The sequence below is a fragment of the Taudactylus pleione genome, unplaced genomic scaffold, assembly GCF_031769625.1.
Source record: "Taudactylus pleione unplaced genomic scaffold, aTauple2 ptg000093l, whole genome shotgun sequence".
Taxonomy (NCBI): Eukaryota; Metazoa; Chordata; class Amphibia; order Anura; family Myobatrachidae; genus Taudactylus; species Taudactylus pleione.
In genome coordinates, this window is record NW_028284495.1 from 37,915,019 (window position 1) to 37,936,191 (window position 21,173).

Sequence of the window (21,173 nt, forward strand, 5' to 3'; positions counted from 1 at the left end):
CCCCTTAGAGACCACTTCTCGAATCCAGGCGTCTGTTGTTTGATGCCAGTACTCCGCAAACTGAAGAAGTCGGGGCCCTCACCCTGAAATCCCGCAGGAAGAGGCCCGCCCAATCACGCCGTGGGTTGTCGTTTGAGTCAGAAGCTGGACGTCTGGTCGGCCCAGAACTCAAATTGTCACCTGGTTGTCCTGCAAAAACTAGACGGCCTGGAAGAAAACTGTTCCATTGCTCGTCCCTGAGGACCGAATAGAAAACTGCCTAATGTAGCCATAGATGGCAGACCTGTAGATTTTGAAGCTGCCAGAGTAGCTATTATCTTATCTAACCCTGCTCCAATAAGTATATTTCCATAGAAAGGTAAGGATTCCAGAGCCTTCTTTGACAGTGTATCAGCTTTCCAGGACCTTAACCAAAAGGACCCTACGAGCAGGGGCGATCTATAATAATGGGTGCAGGGTGTGCGGGAAACAAGGGCCCCTCCCTGCACCCATAATATAACTTAACGTACCTCTCCGGAGTCCCACAGCGGTGTGGGCGTCCGGCGCTGTAAAACTACTGGAAAATGGCCGCGGTGGCCATTTTCCTGTCGTTTGCGCATGCGCAGTACAGGGAAAATGGCCGCCACGGTGCCCTGAGACAGCACACGGGCCCCCTCCTCTCTAGAAACGCCCCTGCCTACGAGCCATCACTGAGGCTGCTGATGCTTTAGAAGCCAAGAGTTCCGCATCTATTGCAGCTCCTCCCAAATAGGAGGCTGGTTCCCTTATGTGGAAGATATATGTGAGCTGTTTTCTGGTAGCATCTGGTAGAGAATCCTCCAATGCCCCCGTCCATTCTTTAACCGCTTTGGCTACCCAAGCCCCAGCCATAGCTGGACGAATAACAGCTCCAGATGATGAAAATATTGCCTGAAGACATGTTTCAATTTTCCTATCTGTAGGATCTTTGAGAGAAGATGCTTACAGAGTCAGCAACGTAGCATTCCTGACTAAGTGTGTCACATGACCATCCACAGTAGGGGGGGGATTTCCCACTTAGTACATTAAGAAGCTGGGAAAGGATACACTGATACTAGTCTTTTAGTAACATAAAACAGTTTATCCGGGTTATCCCATGCCTCTTCCATAAGTTCAGTGAGCTGCTTGGATTTAGGAAACTCTGCGTTTACCATCTTCCGGTGTTTAAACACTGGAGCCTTCTTACTAGGAGCTGGTTCATCATCCTGTATATCTAGGATTGATTTAACTGCCTTACCAAAGAAGGAACATCCGCTATAGAAGAATGGTCCTCCTTTCCCGAGGTAGACCCCCAAGAAGAACCCTGCACATAATCTGATTCCATATGCTGAATAGACCGATGAAAAGATAACTTTTGATTAGGCGCCTTAGTGACTACCAGCCTGCTCGCAACAGCTGACTGAGCCATACTCTGACTTGAGTGGGCATAAGCATTAGAGATATGCGGGTTCGGATTTACTCGGTTCTTATCGCCATTTTACCGCAAGTTCGGATTAGTTCGGATTTATTTTATTGGCTATCCAAAACACGTGATAGCCGATAGCCAATAAAATGCCATTTTGAGATCCGAGTAAATCCGAACCTGCTCATCTCTAATAAGCATCCATCCAGGATGGATGTATAGGAGGTGCAACCATAGAATGCTGTGTGTAGCCCATACAAGGAGGCAGCGTGGGAGTAGCCATACGATCCCACAAACTGCTTCACTACCTGAGACAATGAGGACACTGAAGATGGCTCCTGTACAGGGACTGGTATACTGGACTGGTGAGGTGGCTCTTTATAAACAGACAGCACATAAACCATCCTTTACAAAGTCCTGAGGGGACAAGCCCACCAAACAGGATTTACATGAAACCAGCACAGGGGCCTCACCCTCCTGATTCCCTTTACTTTTTGATATAGCAATTATAACGTTAACAATGCAAAGTAATGTGACAGCCTTCCCAAATAACAAGTAAATGTGAAGTATAAAGAAAAAAAAAAAAATAGAGGGATGAGGAGAAAAACAGTAATAGTTATAAATGACAGTCAAAAATAAAAGGCAGTATCAACAAAGCAGCTAGCAAACAGTCACATACAATGCATATGCAATTTAGTTGCAATGGGCTCTGAATCAACTACTCAAAACAAGATGCTTGGTAGGATATAGAGCACTAACCCATGGGAGAGGTATACAGGGAGACTGACCCAAAACCTCCTGAGACCAACAGTTACAGCAGCGCACAGATAGTGGACTGTGAGAGTTTCATCTACATGAAGTAGGTAGGAGGAGCGACCAAGACGTGCGAAAACCTTTGAAGGAACTGCGTCTGGGGAGGAGCTACCGGGGGACAGCCTACCTCCCCTAAGCTGCATCAACCAGCTGGGTACGCTGGCCTCATGGCAGCAGAAGTGTCTGCTCCGATCCCCAGCGTCAGATAAGGCCCCGGTGGTCTAGTGACGAGGAGGATGCTACAGGCAAGGTCTGCCACGCGCAATTTCCCGTAAGTGAGGAATCTCCTTACCTGACATCTCCGTGCGTCTGGTTGCAGTCCGGGCATCAACATCACTGCTAGCACGCTCTGCTGTGATGCGCCAAGATCACCAGAGATGTTACTGGTGTTGCAGCCCGGTGGAGGTAGACTGAGTCGCAGTGCATGAGTCTTAACGCTCAGCACTGCCAACTCAAAAACATAAAATAAAACAAAATAAAAACTTAGGACTGCCTGAGCAGTCCTCTGTGACAACGGTGCGTCTGAATCCTACCGCACCAAACAAACAACTGAATGCCTGTGGCCAGGGTATATGTGGAGGAGGACCAGAGGCATCCTGGGAGCTGAAAGCTTTAACTGTGGTGCCTGGATCCCTCCAACCACATTATCCCCATTGTATCCCTATGGATCCCTATGGAACCTGAAGGAGAAACAAGTTTCTTCTTTACTACCTGTACACAGAAGAAATGTCACGCAGATAAGCAGGTTTCTGCAGGTACGTGGACCAATATATGAGACACTTTAGGACAGCTTACCTCACTTAAATGACCAGCAATGTTAGTCTCTATGATAAATGAATACATACCAGAATCTTCAGATAGTTTTGTAACTCTTTCCAGTACAGCAATACAATCCTTCTCATCATCGCTGACTTCTTTTAAGGTATCCAGTAAACTTCGGGCAACCATTTGTCTACATCAAAAACACAGAAATACATTAAGTTAATCCTGTAAAGGAGACTAGGGACTAAATAAACCCCAACTACAACTAAACCTTCTGAGCAAAAAAACCCCAAAACAAACAGACACCAAATCTTTTGCACAAACACAGAAATAAAATGCAGACTATATGTGCCATGACATATTTCCCAACTAATCATTGATCCAAATATAGTATCAAATTAACATGTTCTGTGGATGCATCAAGAGGAAGGGAACATAAGGTTTGCTTTCTTGGAACAAAGCAGTAGTGTAGGTCAGCTGGCAGGGGGGGGGGGGGGGGGGGGGGGGGAGAAACATCTACACTTTAGATACATAACCCACATCAAACTCCAACAGCTACAAGTTCACAGGCCTTTCATGCTAGCTTACAGGCATTATAATGTTGATAGAAGATTTCCACTTCAGCTATTGAAATGACAATTTAGAAGTGAAGAAACACTGCCAGGAATATTAAGTATATGTAGCAGAGTTAAGCCAGCGAGATTTCGATTGGCCAAGAAATCCCAAAAGCAATTTAAATTTCCAAATAAAACGTCTTTCTTGGTTTATACAGCAAAAGAAAGCATGACGCTGAAGTGCAAAGCTACATACATAGGCAAGAATTCAATTCGTAGGGTTGGCCATAAAGTCTCTCTGGAACAGTGAGGGGAAAAGCACATTGGCGACAGTATCTTCACTAACTTTCTCTAGCACTTAGCAGTGGCGCAAGGGAACATTAGCTACGATTGTGTATCACAATAATTAATATGCGCAGCAGGATATCGCAGTGATGTCCACCGGCACATCGCATTGAATACGCCACATATAGTCACTACTCTAGATATGTACCCTATATTTTTTATGAGAAAAAGCGTGATTGTGTGTACATGTGACGAAATTCACACTAACAATCTACTCAAATATACAGGAGTAAGCGCAAAAATGCTAAAGCAGATCTACCCAGCTACATTGTTGTCCATAGTGCATGGCGCAAGACGGACTCCCGCGATCAAAGACATGCATTCGCGCCTCCATAGGATATAATGGGAGACGCACTCCTGCGATCGGGGCCGCGCCATAGCGATCAGCCACAATGAACGTGGGCACATCCGTAAAGCCAACTAAAGATTAAATACAATTCAATAATCACATGCAGTAGCTACTTGAGTGACACCAAAGGCTATAAATGCTAATAACAGGAATTTATTACTGCAGTCTAAAGATGTTTTGAATGTGATGTATGTGATATACGAGGAGGAATAAAATATAGTTACATATGTGCCATAGCACATCTCTACCTAAATATGCGCTTTCAGACATTGTAGGAGATTTACGATTTCTAAGAAGCTCCAGCTTAAGGTATCAGCAAATCTATAAAACATAAAAGGTAGGTGAAGTTTCCTTGTTTGGTGAGCATACCTGTTAAATATATTCTCACTCGCAGCGTACTTGTCCAGTCTTCCAAGAGGGGTCAACATTTCATCTTGCGAGACAAAGTCCAAGGCTGAAGGTATAATAATCACATCAGACTCTGAGCTGTAGTCATCCACACCAACTATCAGAAACATCAGAAACATGGCTTGAAAATAAAGTTATATTACACTAGAAAAACACTGGCAACGGGCTGCGGTCTGCTCTGTGCAAAGGTCATCCCCATCTGTGCCAAAATGACCTGAAAAGCAACATATTGTGATTTCTTCCATGACTGGTAAGGCTTATTCCATATAAAAACATATGACAAATACACCAGTCCAGATTACCAGAATTCATCAGATAAGACAAAATGTTACATTGGGCAGAAGCTAATGATCCATACTAAGGTAGTATGGATTAATAGACAAATTCCAGCTGATAAGATTTTTTTTGATGGTGTTCTGTGATGGCAAGCACATGTTATACCCCTTTTACACTGCCATCAAATAACCTGGGTTACTGCGCAGCGTGAAAGGGGCCAGTTGAAATAACCTGGGTCAACCGGCCCGGCATTTCAACTCTGGTAGTGAGTAGGGTTAACCACAAGTTCGAAGGTGCGAATGGGAAACTCTGATCGAGGCGACCCGCATTCCATTCACTGCATAGGGACAGCCGGCGCTTGGAGATGAGATAATCTCCAAGCGCTGGCTCAGCAGCGATGGCGGTGACGTCATCGACCTGGCATTAGTGTCGGGTCGGACCGCCAGTCTGAATAAAGTCTCAGGCGAGTGCAACCCGGGATCGACACGTGCTCAAATCCCGGGTGCGACACACCATTAGCGATGTGAAAGGGGTATTAGTTGAAGGCAGGAGGGGAAAGGGGGGCATAAAATAAAAATAAAAATAAAAGAAACGCACAGCTCTGACTTAACTTAGACACAAATGTCTATCGGCGATCTCCTCTTAGATATTCCAGGTCTTTCTTAAACTTAGTACTAAAACTTTTTCGCCGGCCAAGGCCTTATATCTCTTGCCTTGATTGCGGCAACTTCCTGCACACATTTCTTCTGATTTCCCACTCTTCAATCTATCCTCAACTCCACTGTCCACTTAAATATTTCTTCTCTCATCGCTCCCTCTCCCCGCCTCCCCCCACACCTTCACTCCCTGTGGCTCAATGTCCTACCCAGAATCAAAACTTAAAACTACAGTCATAGCTACCAAACAAGTTTTCTCCTACCAACATCTTCAGCCATATTTCCACACAAACTCATTCCCGTGAAGGTCACTCTACCAATGACTGCCGCCTCGCCTCTTCCCTGATTACCTCTTCCAGCTTCTGCCTTCAGGATTTCTCCAGGGCTGCTCCCAACCTCTGGAATGTCCTCCTTTGTCCAATCAGACTTTCAACCAGCCCCCAAACGCAGACTAAAGGCCACGACACACGATACATATTATGCACGATCTGGTAGTTTTTCGACGCATGGGAACGTCAGACCGTGCAGAATAACGATGCGTGTACCCGCATGTCATTCATCGTCTCGTCAGATCTTTCACTTAATGATATGCCGCCGGATAGTGGACAAGATCAAAAAATCTCAGCAGGAAAGATCTTTCGATCTCGTCCACAATCTGGCGGAATATCGCTCAGTGTGTATGCCTGAACGATATTTCGTTTGGATCTGCATGATTCTGCATGCACGGATCAGGGAGATCCGTGATGCATGCATCAAGACACAGATGCCCGTACGGATCAGTGTGGCAAGCACCTGTGATAAAAGACACAGATGCATGGACAGATCAGTGAGATACGTTCAGTGCATACATGTAAAAAAAATGAAAAAAAAATATAAAAATAAATAAAAAAACCCTTAAAGCAACAGAGTTCTAGCACGTTGATCGGAAGAACCGACTTCTGTCGAGACCACCGGCCTTGGAAGTGATGGTACCAAACCTTCTCCCCATCGCAAGGCTGGCATCCGTTGAAAGAATAATCCAATTCCAAATGCCGAACCGGTGACCTGCCGTGAGGTGTTCGAGCTGAATCCACCAGAGAAGGTAGATTCGAGCTTGAGGGGATAGTCGTACCAGGCGGTGCATATGAAGATGCGATACGGACCACTGGGCGAAGAGATTCAACTGAAAGGATGAGAATTAAATCTTCCAAACTGAAAGAGCCTCGAAAGCAGCCACCATCTTCCCGAGAAGACTAATGCATAGATGAATGGACACCCGTCTCTAGGAGGACAAGCTGATGAATAGCATGAGCCTTGTCCACCGGAAGGAAGTTTCGTAGCGCAGCTGTATCCAAGATCATGCCCTGAAATTGGAGGCGTTGAGATGGGACTAGACCTGACTTCTTAAAGTTGATTATCCAGCCGTTAAGGATAAGGATCTGGTGTGTCAAAGCTACATGGTCGTCGAGAATCTGAACAGATGGAGCTTTGATGAGAAGGTTGTCGAGATACGGAACAATAGTGACCCCCAACGATCTGAGATGAGCGATCACTACTGACAATACCTTGGTAAAGATCCCGGGTGCCAACGACAAGGGCAGAACCTGAAACTGAAAAATATTCCTCTGTTGGCAAATTTGAAGAAAGGCCTGATGTGGCTTCCAAATTGGGAAATGGAGATAATCATCCTTGATATCCATGGATGCTAGGAACTTCCCTTGTTCCAGATCGGCAATCAGAGTGAAGAGACTCCATCTTGAATCCGTAAAACGCCAGATTGGCCTATTTTGAATGTGAAATCATTAAATGTCTGACAGAACCATCTGGTTTCGGAACTAGAAAGAAATTGGAGTAGAAACCCAGACAACGCTGATGGGCTGAAACAGGTATCAGAACCTCGGAATCCACAAGCTTCTGGATTGCTTCTAAAAGCACCTTCTGCTTCTGTTGGGAGACGGGAAGACCTGTGGTGAAAAACCGATGTGGAGGGGGTTCTGCAAATTCTATTTTGTACCCCAGAGACAACAGATTGCGAATCCAGACTGATGAACTGGTCTGAAATAACACATCCTTGAATCGCAAAAAGTCGAGCCCAGAGTCTCCGAGGTGGGCCAGTCATGCGGTAGATTTTTCAGCAGGCTTTGGATCAGGACGGCGGGTCGAGCCAGACTGTTGACCTCAACCCTTACCTCCAAAAATAGCAGAGGCGGCACCATGTGAACGTCCCCAAAAGGAATGAGCGGCCCGGAAGGAACGACCAGTCTGAGAGCGACGTGGAGCGGGAGCAGTGGAGGGCAGAAAGGTAGACTTACCACCTGTAGCCTGGGAGATCCATTTGTCCAATTCAAGACAAAAAAAAGTCTATACCCAGTAAAAGGAAGGCCCTCCACTGCTCTTTTGGAGTCCGCATCCGCTTGCCAGGACCGCAGCCAGAGAGCTCCACGAGCCGCTCCAGTTGACACGTAGATCCTGGAGCCTTAGACGTATCTCCAAGGTATACAACAGACTCTCGAAAAGTGTTCAGCTAGACTGATAAGTTCTTATCATGACACTCCCAATTCAAGTCCACTGACCAACACCTCCGCCCATCTCTTCACAGCTTTGTTGACCCAAGAGCCAACTAAAGCCGGTCTAAGTAGCACCCCTGCTACTGAGTATATGGATTTTAAAAGGAGGCTTCCAGCTTATGGTCGGAACTGTCCTTAAGGGCTGTGGCATCAGGGACAAGCAATGTGGTCTTTTTCAGTGACCGGGTTTTGGAAATGGGTAAATGGACAAATACCGCTTGGGCATCTGAAATTTCTTGTCAGGATGCTGCCAAGCTGTAGACAACTGTGCATTTAATTCCTGCAACAAAGGAAAGATAATGGTAGTCTTTTGTTGCATTACAAATAAGGATGCATACAGAGATACAGTGGACCCCTCGTCTGGAATCTTAAAGACATGTCGGACCGCCAAGATAAGGGTCTCCACTCCCTGGACGCCCGATTCAGAGGCCTGCTGGTGAAGGTTATCCCTGTCTGAAAGTTTCCAAACTCACCTTCCTCTTCTTTATGTGAAAGAGGCTCTGCGTCCGACTGGAGGACAGCAGAGAGAGGTCTTGTCTTAAATGGTTGAGCAGACGCACTAACCCTAGAAGAGGCAGAAGAACCCATGCACTGAACCAAGCCCTTCACCGAATGGGCTAGATCTCTCGCCGAAACATGGGCCTGGGTCCTAGCCAATTCAGTGTCTCTGCGTGCAACTGCCAGTTCCAAGGAGAGATCATCCATAACACCTGCCAAGGCAGATATCCAAGTTGGCATAGGGGCTGCATCCGAAGAGGGTCCCACCACAACGGGTGCTCCTGACATACAGGAATCACATAGGGCCGCTCCATCAGAGCGTGCCTGAGGTAGCTTGGAATTACACCTTGAGCAAGCAAACACTTTTTGTGATGCTTTAGCAGCTGCCTCTTCACCTGTCATGATGCTGTACACACACCCTGACACAGACAGAACAGAGGATCCTCACACAGATAAAAGAGAAACCATTGGGTACAGAGGAAAAGGAGACACTATGTGCCTCCCAAATGTAAATTCCCCCTCACTCAGCAGCCCAGAAGACACCCCAGTGTACTCACAACCTCTAAACAGGAAGAGTGCTGGAGTTTATCTTGCCACAGTCTGGATGCTGCTACCGAGAGGCTGGCGTGTCTCAGTAGTAAGCGCCTGTATAAAATGGCGCTAAAGAGAGCAGAGGGGCAGTACTGGCCTTCCCACCGCTGGGAAGAGAAAATGAATGCGCTACCTCGGCGTCTGACACACTGCCCAGGCACACTGCCCCCCTTCTTCCCCCGCCGGCATCGGCGTCCCCCGCCTGGATACATTATAGTGGTCGCCCCCTTCCTATTAGAGCTGCGCTGATTAAGGCACCGCTGGCTGTCAGGACGAGCAGCGCTGCTATAGCTGCCCCTCTTGGATCACTGGTCACAGACAGCCCTGCGTGCAACAGCCGGCCATAAAGGTTGCCTCTGAAAAAAGCCCCCCCCCCCCCCCCCCCCCCACACACACACACACACACACACACAAGTGCAGTGGAAACTTGCACTGTACAGCCATGGACAAAAGTTTTGAGAATGACACGTATTGGTTTTCACAAAATTTGCTGCTTCAGTGAGGCTAGACCTTTTTGTCAGATGTTACTATGGGATACTGAAGAAAAATTACAAGCATTTCATAAGCGTCAAAGGTTTTTATTGACAATTACATTATTAAGTTTATGCAAACAGTCAATATTTGCAGGTTTGACCCTTCTTTTTCAACACCTCTGCAATTCGCCCTGGCATGCTGTCAATCAACTTCTGGGCCACATACTGACTGATGGCCACCCATTCTTGCCTAATCAATGCTTGGAATTTGTGGGGTTTTTTTGTTTGTTCACCCACCTCTTGAAAATTGACAAGTTCTCAATGGGATTAAGGTCTGGGGAGTTTCCCTGCCATGGACCCAAAATGTTGATGTATTGTTCTCAGAGTCACTTAGTTATCACTTTTGCCTTATGGCAAGGTGCTCCATCATGCTGGAAAAGGCATTGTTTGTCACCAAACTGTTCTTGGATGGTTGGGAGAAGTTGCTCTTGGAGGATGTTTTGGTAACATTCTTTATTCATGGCAGTGTCATAGGCAAAATTGTGAGTGAGCCCACTCCCTTGGCTGAGAAGGAACCCCAACACATGAATGGTCTCAAGATGCTTTACTGTTGGCAGTAGAGGGGCAGTTGATGATTTTGTCTGGATGCCATGAGGTCGACCTGTGGAAGACCCCACCATTGGACAAGCTGGTGAAAAACTTGAGGATGTAGTACCCATTCCCCTAGATGCACGTCCTGCCGATCGAGAACTTTTCTGCCAAGATTAGAATCCGGCTTACTTCTTTTCATAGCCGGCCGGTCTTTGGTTTGTTTATGTATGTCGTAGCATTGTCCGACTGGACCCTGACTGCTCGGCCTCACCACAGTTGATCTGCTGTCTCTTTAATTCCAATATGTTCATCGATAGACTCACTTCCTGTGCAGTCTAGCGGCCTTGGAAGTAGCGTTCCTGAATGACAGCCCCCCAGCCTCTCAGTCTGTGGTGAGAAGATTCCAATTGCACACTCAGAAGCTCTTTCCCTCCATGTAAGTGTAAAGAGTACATCCACCAGAGAAAAGGATATCAGAGTTCTGGGACTTCACCCATTGGTGAAGGAAAAGATGGGATCCTGTCCATTTTGAGAAGAGGTCTAGCTGAAACGTCCTTCCGTAAGGAATTGAGCGAATGCCGCAACCATCTTCCCCAGGAGTCGAAAGCAAACATGCACTGATACCTGACTGATGTCAAAGGACCGTTCTCACTATCTCCTGAATAGAAGTTGCCTCTTCCTTAGGGAGGAACACCCACTTACATAATGTCCATGATCATTTCCAGAAACTTATTAGGTGAGCCACATGAGCTCCTCAGCAGATTTTCTACTATCTGTAGGATAACAACCACCGGGACATCTGTTCCCAAGCTGACATCAGAAGAGAATCAGCAAAAGCTTGTCTTTGTTTCTTTAGAAAGAAAGACTTGTATAAATACAATACCTGGCGGACTGGACTACCCTAGGCAAATTTGGGGCATATTCACCCTACGAAAACTGGCATATTCTCCTCCTCCGATTGGAGGACTGAGGGCAATAGTCTCTTTGAGACCTGTGGAGAGGATCCAGTTGTGTACGGGAAATAGTCACGCCCGTGCTGCTTTTTCTAGAGCCGCTGACCCGGAGACCCCTCTTTGCCGAGAAGCCTCCAGCTCAGAAGAGATATGGGACATAAAATTACATTTGCTCCAGGTACTGCACTTAAAGCATGGGAAGAATACACTAACTTCACACAACTAGCTTTGGTGGGAATCGAACCAACGTGCTGTGGGGCAATAATGCTGCCACTGGAGCACATTGTAACCTGAGCCGTTCAAGACTGTGGTCCCTGACCATTGTAATTCAGGATTGTCACACATTAGGGAGTTAGATGACTGCCCTTGTAAATTCATACTTTTTGCAGGTAAATAACTTTTGGCACGCCTTAGTGCCCCTTTCAGTCATGATACTTACAGACCCCACACAAATAATAGTAAAGTGTAGTGAAAAAAGGTCAAAAGAAGAAACTGATATACAGAGAGGGAGGAGAGGGCCACACTTGGCCTAATAGCGCTCCTAGCAGTGCTAGAAAACGCTAGGCATAGAAGGAAGCAACCATTGCAAGTAGTATTGCCTTAAATGCTCTCCTGACCAGCCTAAACCCCACTGTGTACTTAGTCAGGGTAGGCTTTCAGTTTCATGTAGCAGCGTTTATTCTTTATGTATGAGGCTATACTATACCTCTGTGTTAATGGCTGCCAGCACCCTTGAGGGAAGCGCTGATGGGCGCTATGAGGAAGGAGCAGGACTCCAGAGCTAGGCTCCACCACCCGCTATGGCGCCTAAACGGAGTTATATGTGCGCTGTGTCTGCTTCACTAGCTGTTGCTAGTGATCTGTTTTGGCTGCCCCGCTAATCAGAGCAGCCTGCTGCTGTAAATACCGCTCTTATGTTAACCTGCTACCCCGCTAGAGGAGGAGCCAGGGTATACTTACGATGCTGCTCCGCTGCCGGCTGACTAATGGAGGTCCGCTATGCGTGCTGCAAGCAGCGGCATGTGGGACCTCCTATAGGGAGACAGTTATCCCTGTATTCGGGGACCCTAGGCGAACTGCGTGCAGTTGCGAGTGCGCCCCCCCCCGGCAGCTCCATCGGTTCAGACAGGGAGTGCAGCTGCTGCCTGTCGATTCCTATCAATGTAGAATTCTTTTCTTCAGCGCAAGAGCGCTCTATTTATTAAAACCCTGAGGAGAATGTGAAAAACACACCAGCTCCCCTCGGGCACAAACTAAGACTGGGCTTGTAGGGGGGGTATAGAGGGGGAGGAGCTAGTCACATTTCTAAAATTTTAAATGCCAGCTCCCACTTAGCACAGTCTATACCCCACTGTCTGAAGCCTCCAGTGTACCCTAGTGGATGAAGGAGAAAGATCTAAAAACACTGAAACAGCAAACTTTGTGAAAACCAATACTTGTGTCATTATCAAACTTTTGGCCATAGCTGTACTGGAGGGTTCCTTACACTGAGCCATATAAGCTCAGTAATAGCAGCTAAAGAATAGCACATATTGTCTATTACACTACACTATCAACCCGGCACCCATCGCTCCAGGGGTGCCGGGATAGCCCTGGGGTGCCCAGCAGGGGGGACCCCTTTATTTGGGAGGTCCCCAATTCCCCAGGGATCCCCGGCCTGGGCTTACTAGCGGTCATGGGTAATGCTTTGGCAGGGGGACCCGGTCAAAGGGTTCCCCTGGCTGTGGCATTTCTCCCCTGCTAGAAAGAGTTCGGTCCTGGTTATGGATAACACAAGGGAACCCTATGCTTTTTGTCCCCAGTATTTCCATAACCAAGACTGGCTCAGAGCCCAGTGCTGGTTGCGCTAAATACAGGGGCCCCTACGTCGTTTGTCCCCTGTATTTATCACAACCAGTACTGGGTCTCCAAAGCCTGGGGCTGCCACAACATTTTTATTTTTTTTAAAAACACAGATGCATGCATCACGGATGTCCCGGATCTGTGCATGCATCTGTCTGCTATTGTGCACGATCTAATGATATGCAAATCAATAGATCTTGTGTCACATTGTGCAGCTTTTGCTGCACATCATGCCCTGTAGTGCCAGGGAGAGTTCAAGGTAAAATTTTAATGTCAAATGCATTATTAGTTCCAATGTTTATTTTTCATCAAAAATTCTCTGGAAAAATATATCTAAAATATTAAATCTTTATTAGTTGCTATTTAAAATATATAATTATCCTAATGAGAAGAAATAATTTTGGGTGAATATTTTTAAAAATAAGTTAAAGATATATATAAGCTTTGGAAATGTGTTTATTAGATATAAGAAAAAAGTTATATAGATTTAAAACCGTGTGTCCTTGCTGCCGTCGGACTAGTTGTAGTCTATTAATAGTACTTCAAATATCAAATGTATGGGTTATTGTTAAATAACAATTGAATATTAATTCGTATTTAGTGAGACTTATTTCCCCAGTGTTCGGGCTCTGGGTTCATGTCATATTATTCCCTTTGTGGTTCAGAGAGAAATATCATAACCTTTATTGTAGTACCAGGGATTTGTTTATTAACAGTGATCTCCAACTGTAATCAGTTGTTAATGTTCACTGAGTATAATTGCCATGTAGTAATTATTGGTTAAACCTCCTTGCTTGTACAGCATTAAGGTAAATTGCTCACGATACCGCATCGTTGAGCAGATCGTTCCATGTGTAGGCACCTTAACACCTCTCCTCCTAACACTATAGCCTTTGCATTTCCCAACTCTGCTCCCTTGAGCTTTGTACACAATTATTTTGTCTAAAACATGAGCTCTTGCAAGTAGTGTTCTCTCCCCCACGGTCTTCTCTACGAAATTATGTAACTTGTGGGTTGCAGTTATGTAATTATGTATATGATGTAGATTTGCAAACTTGTCTGTAATGGTCTGTGTATTTGTGCAATTTGTTGTATGTTTCAACCCCTTTATATGGTGTTACAAATCCTTGAGGTGCCATACAAAAGATCATACTGATGTTTAAAAGGAGGACATCACCTACAGATCATATAGTTTTATAAACAAAAACCCCATTAAATAAAATGTACAAATGATGTATCCTTTTGTCCATCTAGAACGTTTTCATTCAATCCCTTAACAATACAGAATATCCTTTGTGGAGTGAGTAAACCGGAAGCCACTATGTAAATCATAAAAAGAAAACAGCATTTTGGTACTTACCGATAAATCCCTTTCTCCGATTCCATAGGGGACACTGCAGGCTTCAAGACAGTGGAGGTATAGAGAGTGCTAAGTGGGAGCTGGCACTTTAAATTTTAATAAGTGTGACCAGCGCCTCCCCCTCTATACCCCCTACAAGCCTAGTCTTAGAAAACTGTGCCCGAGGGGAGCTTAGAAAAAACAAACGGAAGAGGAGAAGAAAGTACACAGAACATATAAAAAGGTTGAAATAACCGTAAGACAACCAGACACAAACAGTTCTCTAACAGTCATAACATAACATGACCCCAACCCTGGCAGGAAGGAACAGCGCAGGGTGGGCGTCCAGTTCTCCTATGGAATCGGAGAAGGATTTATCGGTAAGTACCAAAAACCTGTTTTCTCCTTCATCCACTAGGGGACATTGGAGGCTTCCAGACAGTGGGGCTATTCCAGAGCTCCCATTGCAGGTGTGAAAGTGCTGGGAACCCTGCAAAACAGACCGGCCATGCTGTGCTGCAGAGGCCGCAAAAATTTCAAATCAATGAAAAAGAATAAAGGTATGCCGGCCAAACAAAGTAGCCGCCCGGCAAGGTAACTCCAAGGAAAAACCCTGCGGGCAGCCGCCCACGACGAACCCACTGAGCGAGAGGAATACGCTGTAATAAAAGTCGGAGGCTCCCTAGATCAGGGCTCGACAAATCCCGGGGGCCATGTCGCCATGGCTACTACATTTTGCAGGGAGGAAGCAGATCCTCATCAGCTCCGGCAGAGATTCGTGCCTATAGTATTGTGGCGTTCATATCATGCACAGGAGTGCATGTGCCGAGTGTCGCCTGCGGTGACTGCCGTGCCTCTGCCCGTCCCGGCCTGCACTGACAACTCCTCTCCATCCTGGCCTGTTCTGATCTTTGCCGTTTGTCCCAGTCTTCACTGATCCTCCTCTACATCCCGGATGTCTACTGTCTCCCATCTCCAGCTGCATAGAGCTCTCCGGTAGTAGGGTCTATGCGTGGCCAGGGATTGTGGAGCGGCTTCAGAGAAATAGTGGTGTGACCACGAGGGGAGGGGGGGTTTTGTTGTACATCCTGGCACCATTATTTTATGTGAAATGTGGTCCGTTATTACTGGAGGGTGGGGAGTGGAGCAGGGAAGCTGTGTAGAGCAGTGAGGGGGCCTCCATTTTACTGTATCCATTCAACTGTGACCATTTTGTGGACTAGTATAGTGTGCATAACAGTAGCATAACACACAGAGCTGTGCTCCTCACTCACTTTTAGAAAAATTTGTAAAGCCCTGTCCTAGATGATGCCATATAGACGCCTGTCTGAAGGTCAGACAAATAGAGTGGGCCAGTAACTGTTTGGAGGCTGGCTAGCCAGGACAAACAGCATCATACAAAACAAATAAAAGCGTCTGTTCTACATATGGCGGCCGTCCTCTCCACATACATGCAAAGAGCCCCAATAACATCCAAAGATCTTGAGGAAGGTTAATCCTGTGGAAGAACCGGTACTTCAATAGGTTGGTTGATGTAGAAAACCGAAACCACCTTTGGAAGAAAATCCATTCTGTACGGAGTTCTGCACTATCCTCATGAAATACCAAAGTATGGAGGACGACAGGATAGAGCTCTCAGTTCAGACACCCTACTGGCTTGGGCCAGTGCGAGAAGAAGTGTTACCTTCCACTAAAGGTATTTTAACTCCACAGACTCCAAAGGTTCAAACAGAGACCGTAAAAAAGAAAAGACAAGATCCAAATCCCATGGAGACCTAAGAGGAACAAAGGGTGGTTGTAACCCTATCACACCTTGTGGAAAAATCTGCACCTCCGATATCAAGGCCAGCTTCTTCTGGAAGAAAACAGTCAGAGCTGAAATTTGAGCTTTCAGAGAACCCAAACGCAGGCCGGCTGAGAAATCTGTTTCTTTACAGAAAAAAACGTCCAACGTTGAATTCTGTAGGAGTAGACCCTCTCTGTTTACACCATGAAACATAAGCCTTTCAAATACGGTGGTAATGTTTTGAAGTAACTTCCTGCTCTGCTCGAAGCATAGTAGGGATTACCCTGGATGGGATCAGTCTATTTTTTAAGATGGTCCTTTCAACAGCCATGCTTACAACGTAGCCGCTTTAAGTCTGAATAGACTAAAGGACCCTGTAATAAGATCTTCTCTCAGAGGAAGGAGCTACAGATTGACAGTCAGCAGATGTCGAAGGTTGGAATACAAAGCTCTGCGAGACCAATCCGGAGTCCAGCAATAAAACCATGGACTGCTCCCTTTTGATGCGTTGTAGAATCCAAGTGAGAAGAGGAAACAGACAAATTGGAACTTCCACGGCGTTGACAGTGCGTCCACTGCCACTACCTACGGGTCTCTCAACTGAGCGCAGTAGAGAGGCAGTTGATGTTTTTTGTATGGATGCCATGAGGTTGACCTGCAGAATACCCAGTTAGAGAAGCTGTGAAACAAAAAAAAACAACAACTGAGGATGTAGTGCATATTCTCCTGTACGCACGTCCTTCTGCCTCCCAATTAACACCCACAATGAAGATTGCAGAAAATGTAATCGCAAACTTTTCTGCCCATATTAGAATTCGGGTTACTTCTTTCAAAGCAGCCTGACTTGTGGTGCTCCCTTTCTGTTTATGTATACCACTGTCGTGACTCTGTCCAACTGGACACCGACAACTCGGCTCCGCAACAAGTGAACTGCTGACTGAATTGTGTAGAACACTGTCCTTAATTCCAATATGGTTATCTGCAGACTCACTTCCCGTGATGTCCAGCGGCCTAGGAAGTGATGTTCCTGAATCACAGCCCCCCAACCTCTCAGACTCACGTCAGAGGTGAGAAGAGTGCAATCCCACACTCCAAATCTCTTTCCCTCCACTAGGTTTACAGAGTTCAACCACCAGAGAATGGATATCAGAGTTCTGGGAATTAACCTGACATGATGTTGTTGAAGGAAAAGATCGGACCCTGTCCATTGTGAGAGGAAGTGTAGCTGAAACTTCCTGGAGTGAAAACGTCCGTAAGGAATGCCCTCGAATGCCGCAACCATCTACCCCAGGAGTCGAATGCAAACGTGCACCGGTACCTGACGATGTCGAAGGACCGTCCTCACCATCTCCTGAATGAAAGTTGCCTTTTTCTGAGGGAGGAACACCCGCTGACCTAACATGTCCATGAGCATTTTCAGACACTGTAGCCTCTGCGTTGGGTGCAGATGAGACCTGAGAAAGTTCATGATCCGTCCATGACGAATGAGAAGGCTGTGAGACACTGATGTTCTGCAGTAATTTGTCCCTGGAATGGGCCTTCAGCAAGAGATCATCCAGGTAAGGGATAATAGTGATCCCTTTTTTTCTCGAAGGCAACTCATTATCACAACGATGACCTTTGCGAATACCCTGGGGGCTGATAATAACTCGAACGGTAAGGCCTGAACCTGTAAATGCGAGTTCCGAACTGCGCCTGGTAAGACGGCTAGATAGGGATGTGGAGGTAGGCATCTCTGATATTTAGAGATACCATGAATATGCCTTCTTCTAGGCCCGCCATCACTGACTGAAGGGACTTCATCTTGAACCTGAAATTCCTTAGTAGGGATTGAGATCCTTCAAGTTCAAACTAGGTCTGACCGAGCAGACTGGCTTCGGAACCACGAAGAGACTGTAGTAAAAAGCCTTTCTGGTCAGATTTTTTGGGAACGTGGACCACCACTCTTGTGGATAGAAGCTTGTCTATTCCTTCTTGAAATACAACACTCCTGTTGTTGGAAACTGGTAAACCTGTGGCAAAAAAAAAAAAAGTGGAGATCATACTTCTTTGAAGTCCCAAAGACAAGCTCCCATACTGGGGACCCCTAGGTGAGAGGGAAGCAGTCATGCACTAAGCTTGGTAGTCGACGTAACCTCATGTTGAGCAGATGTTGTTGCAGCTTCACCACGTCCTCTGGAACCACTAGAAGTTGATGGTCCACCTCTGAAGCGACCATGTGAACATCCCGGAGACCAAAAGGACCGAAACAAGGGTCCCTAGTAAGATCCTCTACAGGGAGGAGCCGTAGACGGAAGATAAGTGGATTAACCCCCAGTAGCTTGAGAAATGCATTTATCTAGATGCACTGCAAGTAATACACTTTCTGCAAATGGAAGTCCTTCCACAGCTTTCTTCGATTCTGCATCCGCTTGCCATAGCTTAAGCCACAGCGCTCTAAGCGCCAAAATAGTCTCTTTGGATGCTTCTTCAAGGTAAGATATAGCTTCACCTATATGCTTTGTTAACTGAATAAGCTCCTCCACTGGAAGCTTGTCTCTCATCACGTCAGCCAAATTGCTTTGGTAGTCCAGCAGATTACAATAGCACGACAAAAATCACACCTGCAGCTGTATAAATGGACTTGAGAGTATTCTTCAATCTCCCTGTCTGTTGTTCGGTTATCTGCAGGAAAGAATAAAAAGATAATAACAACCACCGGGACATCTGAAAATCTTTTATCCAGATGTTCCCAAGCTGACGACAGGAGAATCCAGCTCTTCTGAAACTAGAAATGCAATAGCTTGTCTTTGTTTCTTTAGAAATAAAGGCTGTCAAGCAGGACTACCTGGCGGACTGCAGAAAATAAAGGTTCTATCCCTTCCGACACTGCTTAGTGGTACAGGAAAGAGCCATGGTTTTAGAGATCACATGGATTTAGTTAAGGATCTCCCTTATGCTTTTAGAGCCGCTGACCTGGAAGCCCCTCTATTTTTGCGAGAAGGCTCCAGTTTAGCAGAGAGCATGGGACATAACAGATGTAACCTGCGCCATCCAAGACGGCAAATCTGACATCCCTGAAGCTTGTTGTTTAGGATTGCAATCTTTACAGAGAAGAAAACACAAACTCCACACAGCCAGGGCCACAGGGGAAACCGAACCCACGACCCCAGCGCTGCGAGGCAGCAACATCAACCACCACACCATACAAGTCACACAATTGGGATTAGATGACTGTCCCTTGTGTAAACTGTTCTGCATGATTGCATGAAATAACCTTTGAGACACCTTAGAGCCCTCATGATACATAAAGACCCCACACAAAGAACAGTAAAGTGTAGTGAAATAGGTCCAAAGAAAAAACTGGGATACAGAGAGGCAGGAGAGAGCCACATTTGCCCTAAGAGCGCTCCTAGCAGTGTCAGAAAACGCTAGGCATAGAAGGAAGTAACCACTGATACCAAGTAGTAACAAACTGCCTTAAAAAGCTCTCCTGACCAGCCTAAACCCCACTGATTACTTACAGTTCAGGTTAGGCTACCAGTTTCTCTGCAGGAGTGCTTTTCTTTTACAGCAGCCATGTAATGGCGCCAGCACACTTCGTTAGAAGCGCTGGGGCCGCTGGGAGGAAAGAGCAGGGCTCCGGAGCTAGGCTCCGCAACGCTATGGCGCTTAATTTTTTAACTATAAGCGTGACTTCTGTATAGAGCTGTGTGTGCTCAACATGTTGAGCCATAGCTAGACATATTGTAATGTCTGCCACTTGGCTGCCCCGCTAATCTGAGCAGCCTGCTACTGAATACACTGTCCTTTTAGTTGTTAACCTGGATACCCCAGCTAGTCGGACAGCTAGGGAATACTCACGGAGCTGCTGTGCTGCCGGCGGCCTGATGGGGGCCACTATGCAAGCAGTGGCATGTGGAACTCCCCTTTTATGGAGACTGTGGTCTCAGTAGTCGGGGACCCCAGGCGAACTGTGTGCAGTTGCGTGCGGGTCCCCCACGGCAGTTCCATCGTTGCAGCTGCTGCCTGTCTGTCCTCATATGAATCTTTACTTCAGTGCAGTAGCGCTCTATTTAGAAACCCGGAGGAGGAGTGTTGAAACACAACCAGCTCCCCTCAGGCACAAACTAAGACTGGGCTTGTAAGGGGGTATAGAGGAGGACGAGCTAGTCACACTTCTTAAAATTTTAATTGTCAGCTCCCACTTAGCACTGTCTATACCCCCACTGTCTTGAAGCCTCTGGTGTCCCCTAGTGGATGAAGGAGAAAGGAGAAAGGGGAAAGGGGAAACCCCCCCAGTATATTTGATCGAAACCTGGGCACACATTATATGATGTGTGACCCAGCCAACGGTGTGATGCAACGATACACTGCACGATCCAGTGTATGACGGAACCATGCATCGATACATGCTGCATGTAAAAGCACCGCGTCATTCTTTGCATCATCCCATCTGCTGTGCAGACCAGCAAATGGGACGATGCAATGAACGACGGCTCAGATGTAGATACTATACGATGTATATCATTCCAATCCGTGTTAGAACAATGTATCGGATAGTGTGTGCTCCACTTAAGAGAACAGGTAAATAATATGCAGGGGAAGTGTTACTGGAACAAAACGGAGGTAAAAATAAGAGTTATGGTATAACATACCTTTCTTAACTCTTTTTCTTCGAGGTCCATGGGGTCCATAGCCATTACGTTGGGGTATGAATCCCGGTCAAAAAACAGTTAATACAAACGAGCTCTCTGCTCTCAGGATGCACCGGGTTTCCTCCACATATACTCCACCCCCTGCCTCAGGTAGCCAGTTCGTTACCAAGCTCAAGCAGGCAGAGACAAACAAAGGGTAAGAAAGAAAAGACCCATACTTACGAGTCCAGACTCTCAAGAGAAGAAACTACGGAAAACCTCCCCCAGAACTACAGGTGCGTCTGGATGGGTGTCCTGTGGACCCCATGGACCTCGAAGAAAAAAGTGAATCGGA

General features: G+C 46.4%; 1 protein-coding gene across 3 annotated transcripts in view; it reads right to left on the bottom strand.

The window, feature by feature from the left end:
- PPP4R1 (protein phosphatase 4 regulatory subunit 1) overlaps positions 1-21,173 on the bottom strand; it is a 106,425-nt gene that overhangs the window by 66,932 nt on the left and 18,320 nt on the right. For 2 of the 3 annotated variants that reach the window (XM_088469697.1, XM_088469696.1), the window contains exons 3-4: positions 4,613-4,697; positions 3,079-3,185 (exon numbers count right to left, since the gene is read on the bottom strand). In XM_088469697.1, the coding sequence (XP_088325823.1) occupies positions 3,079-3,185; positions 4,613-4,671 (166 nt within the window). In that variant the 5' untranslated portion in view covers positions 4,672-4,697. Of the gene's footprint in view, positions 1-3,078; positions 3,186-4,612; positions 4,749-21,173 lie in introns of all 3 variants that reach the window. The other variant, XM_088469695.1, reaches the window with a different exon arrangement.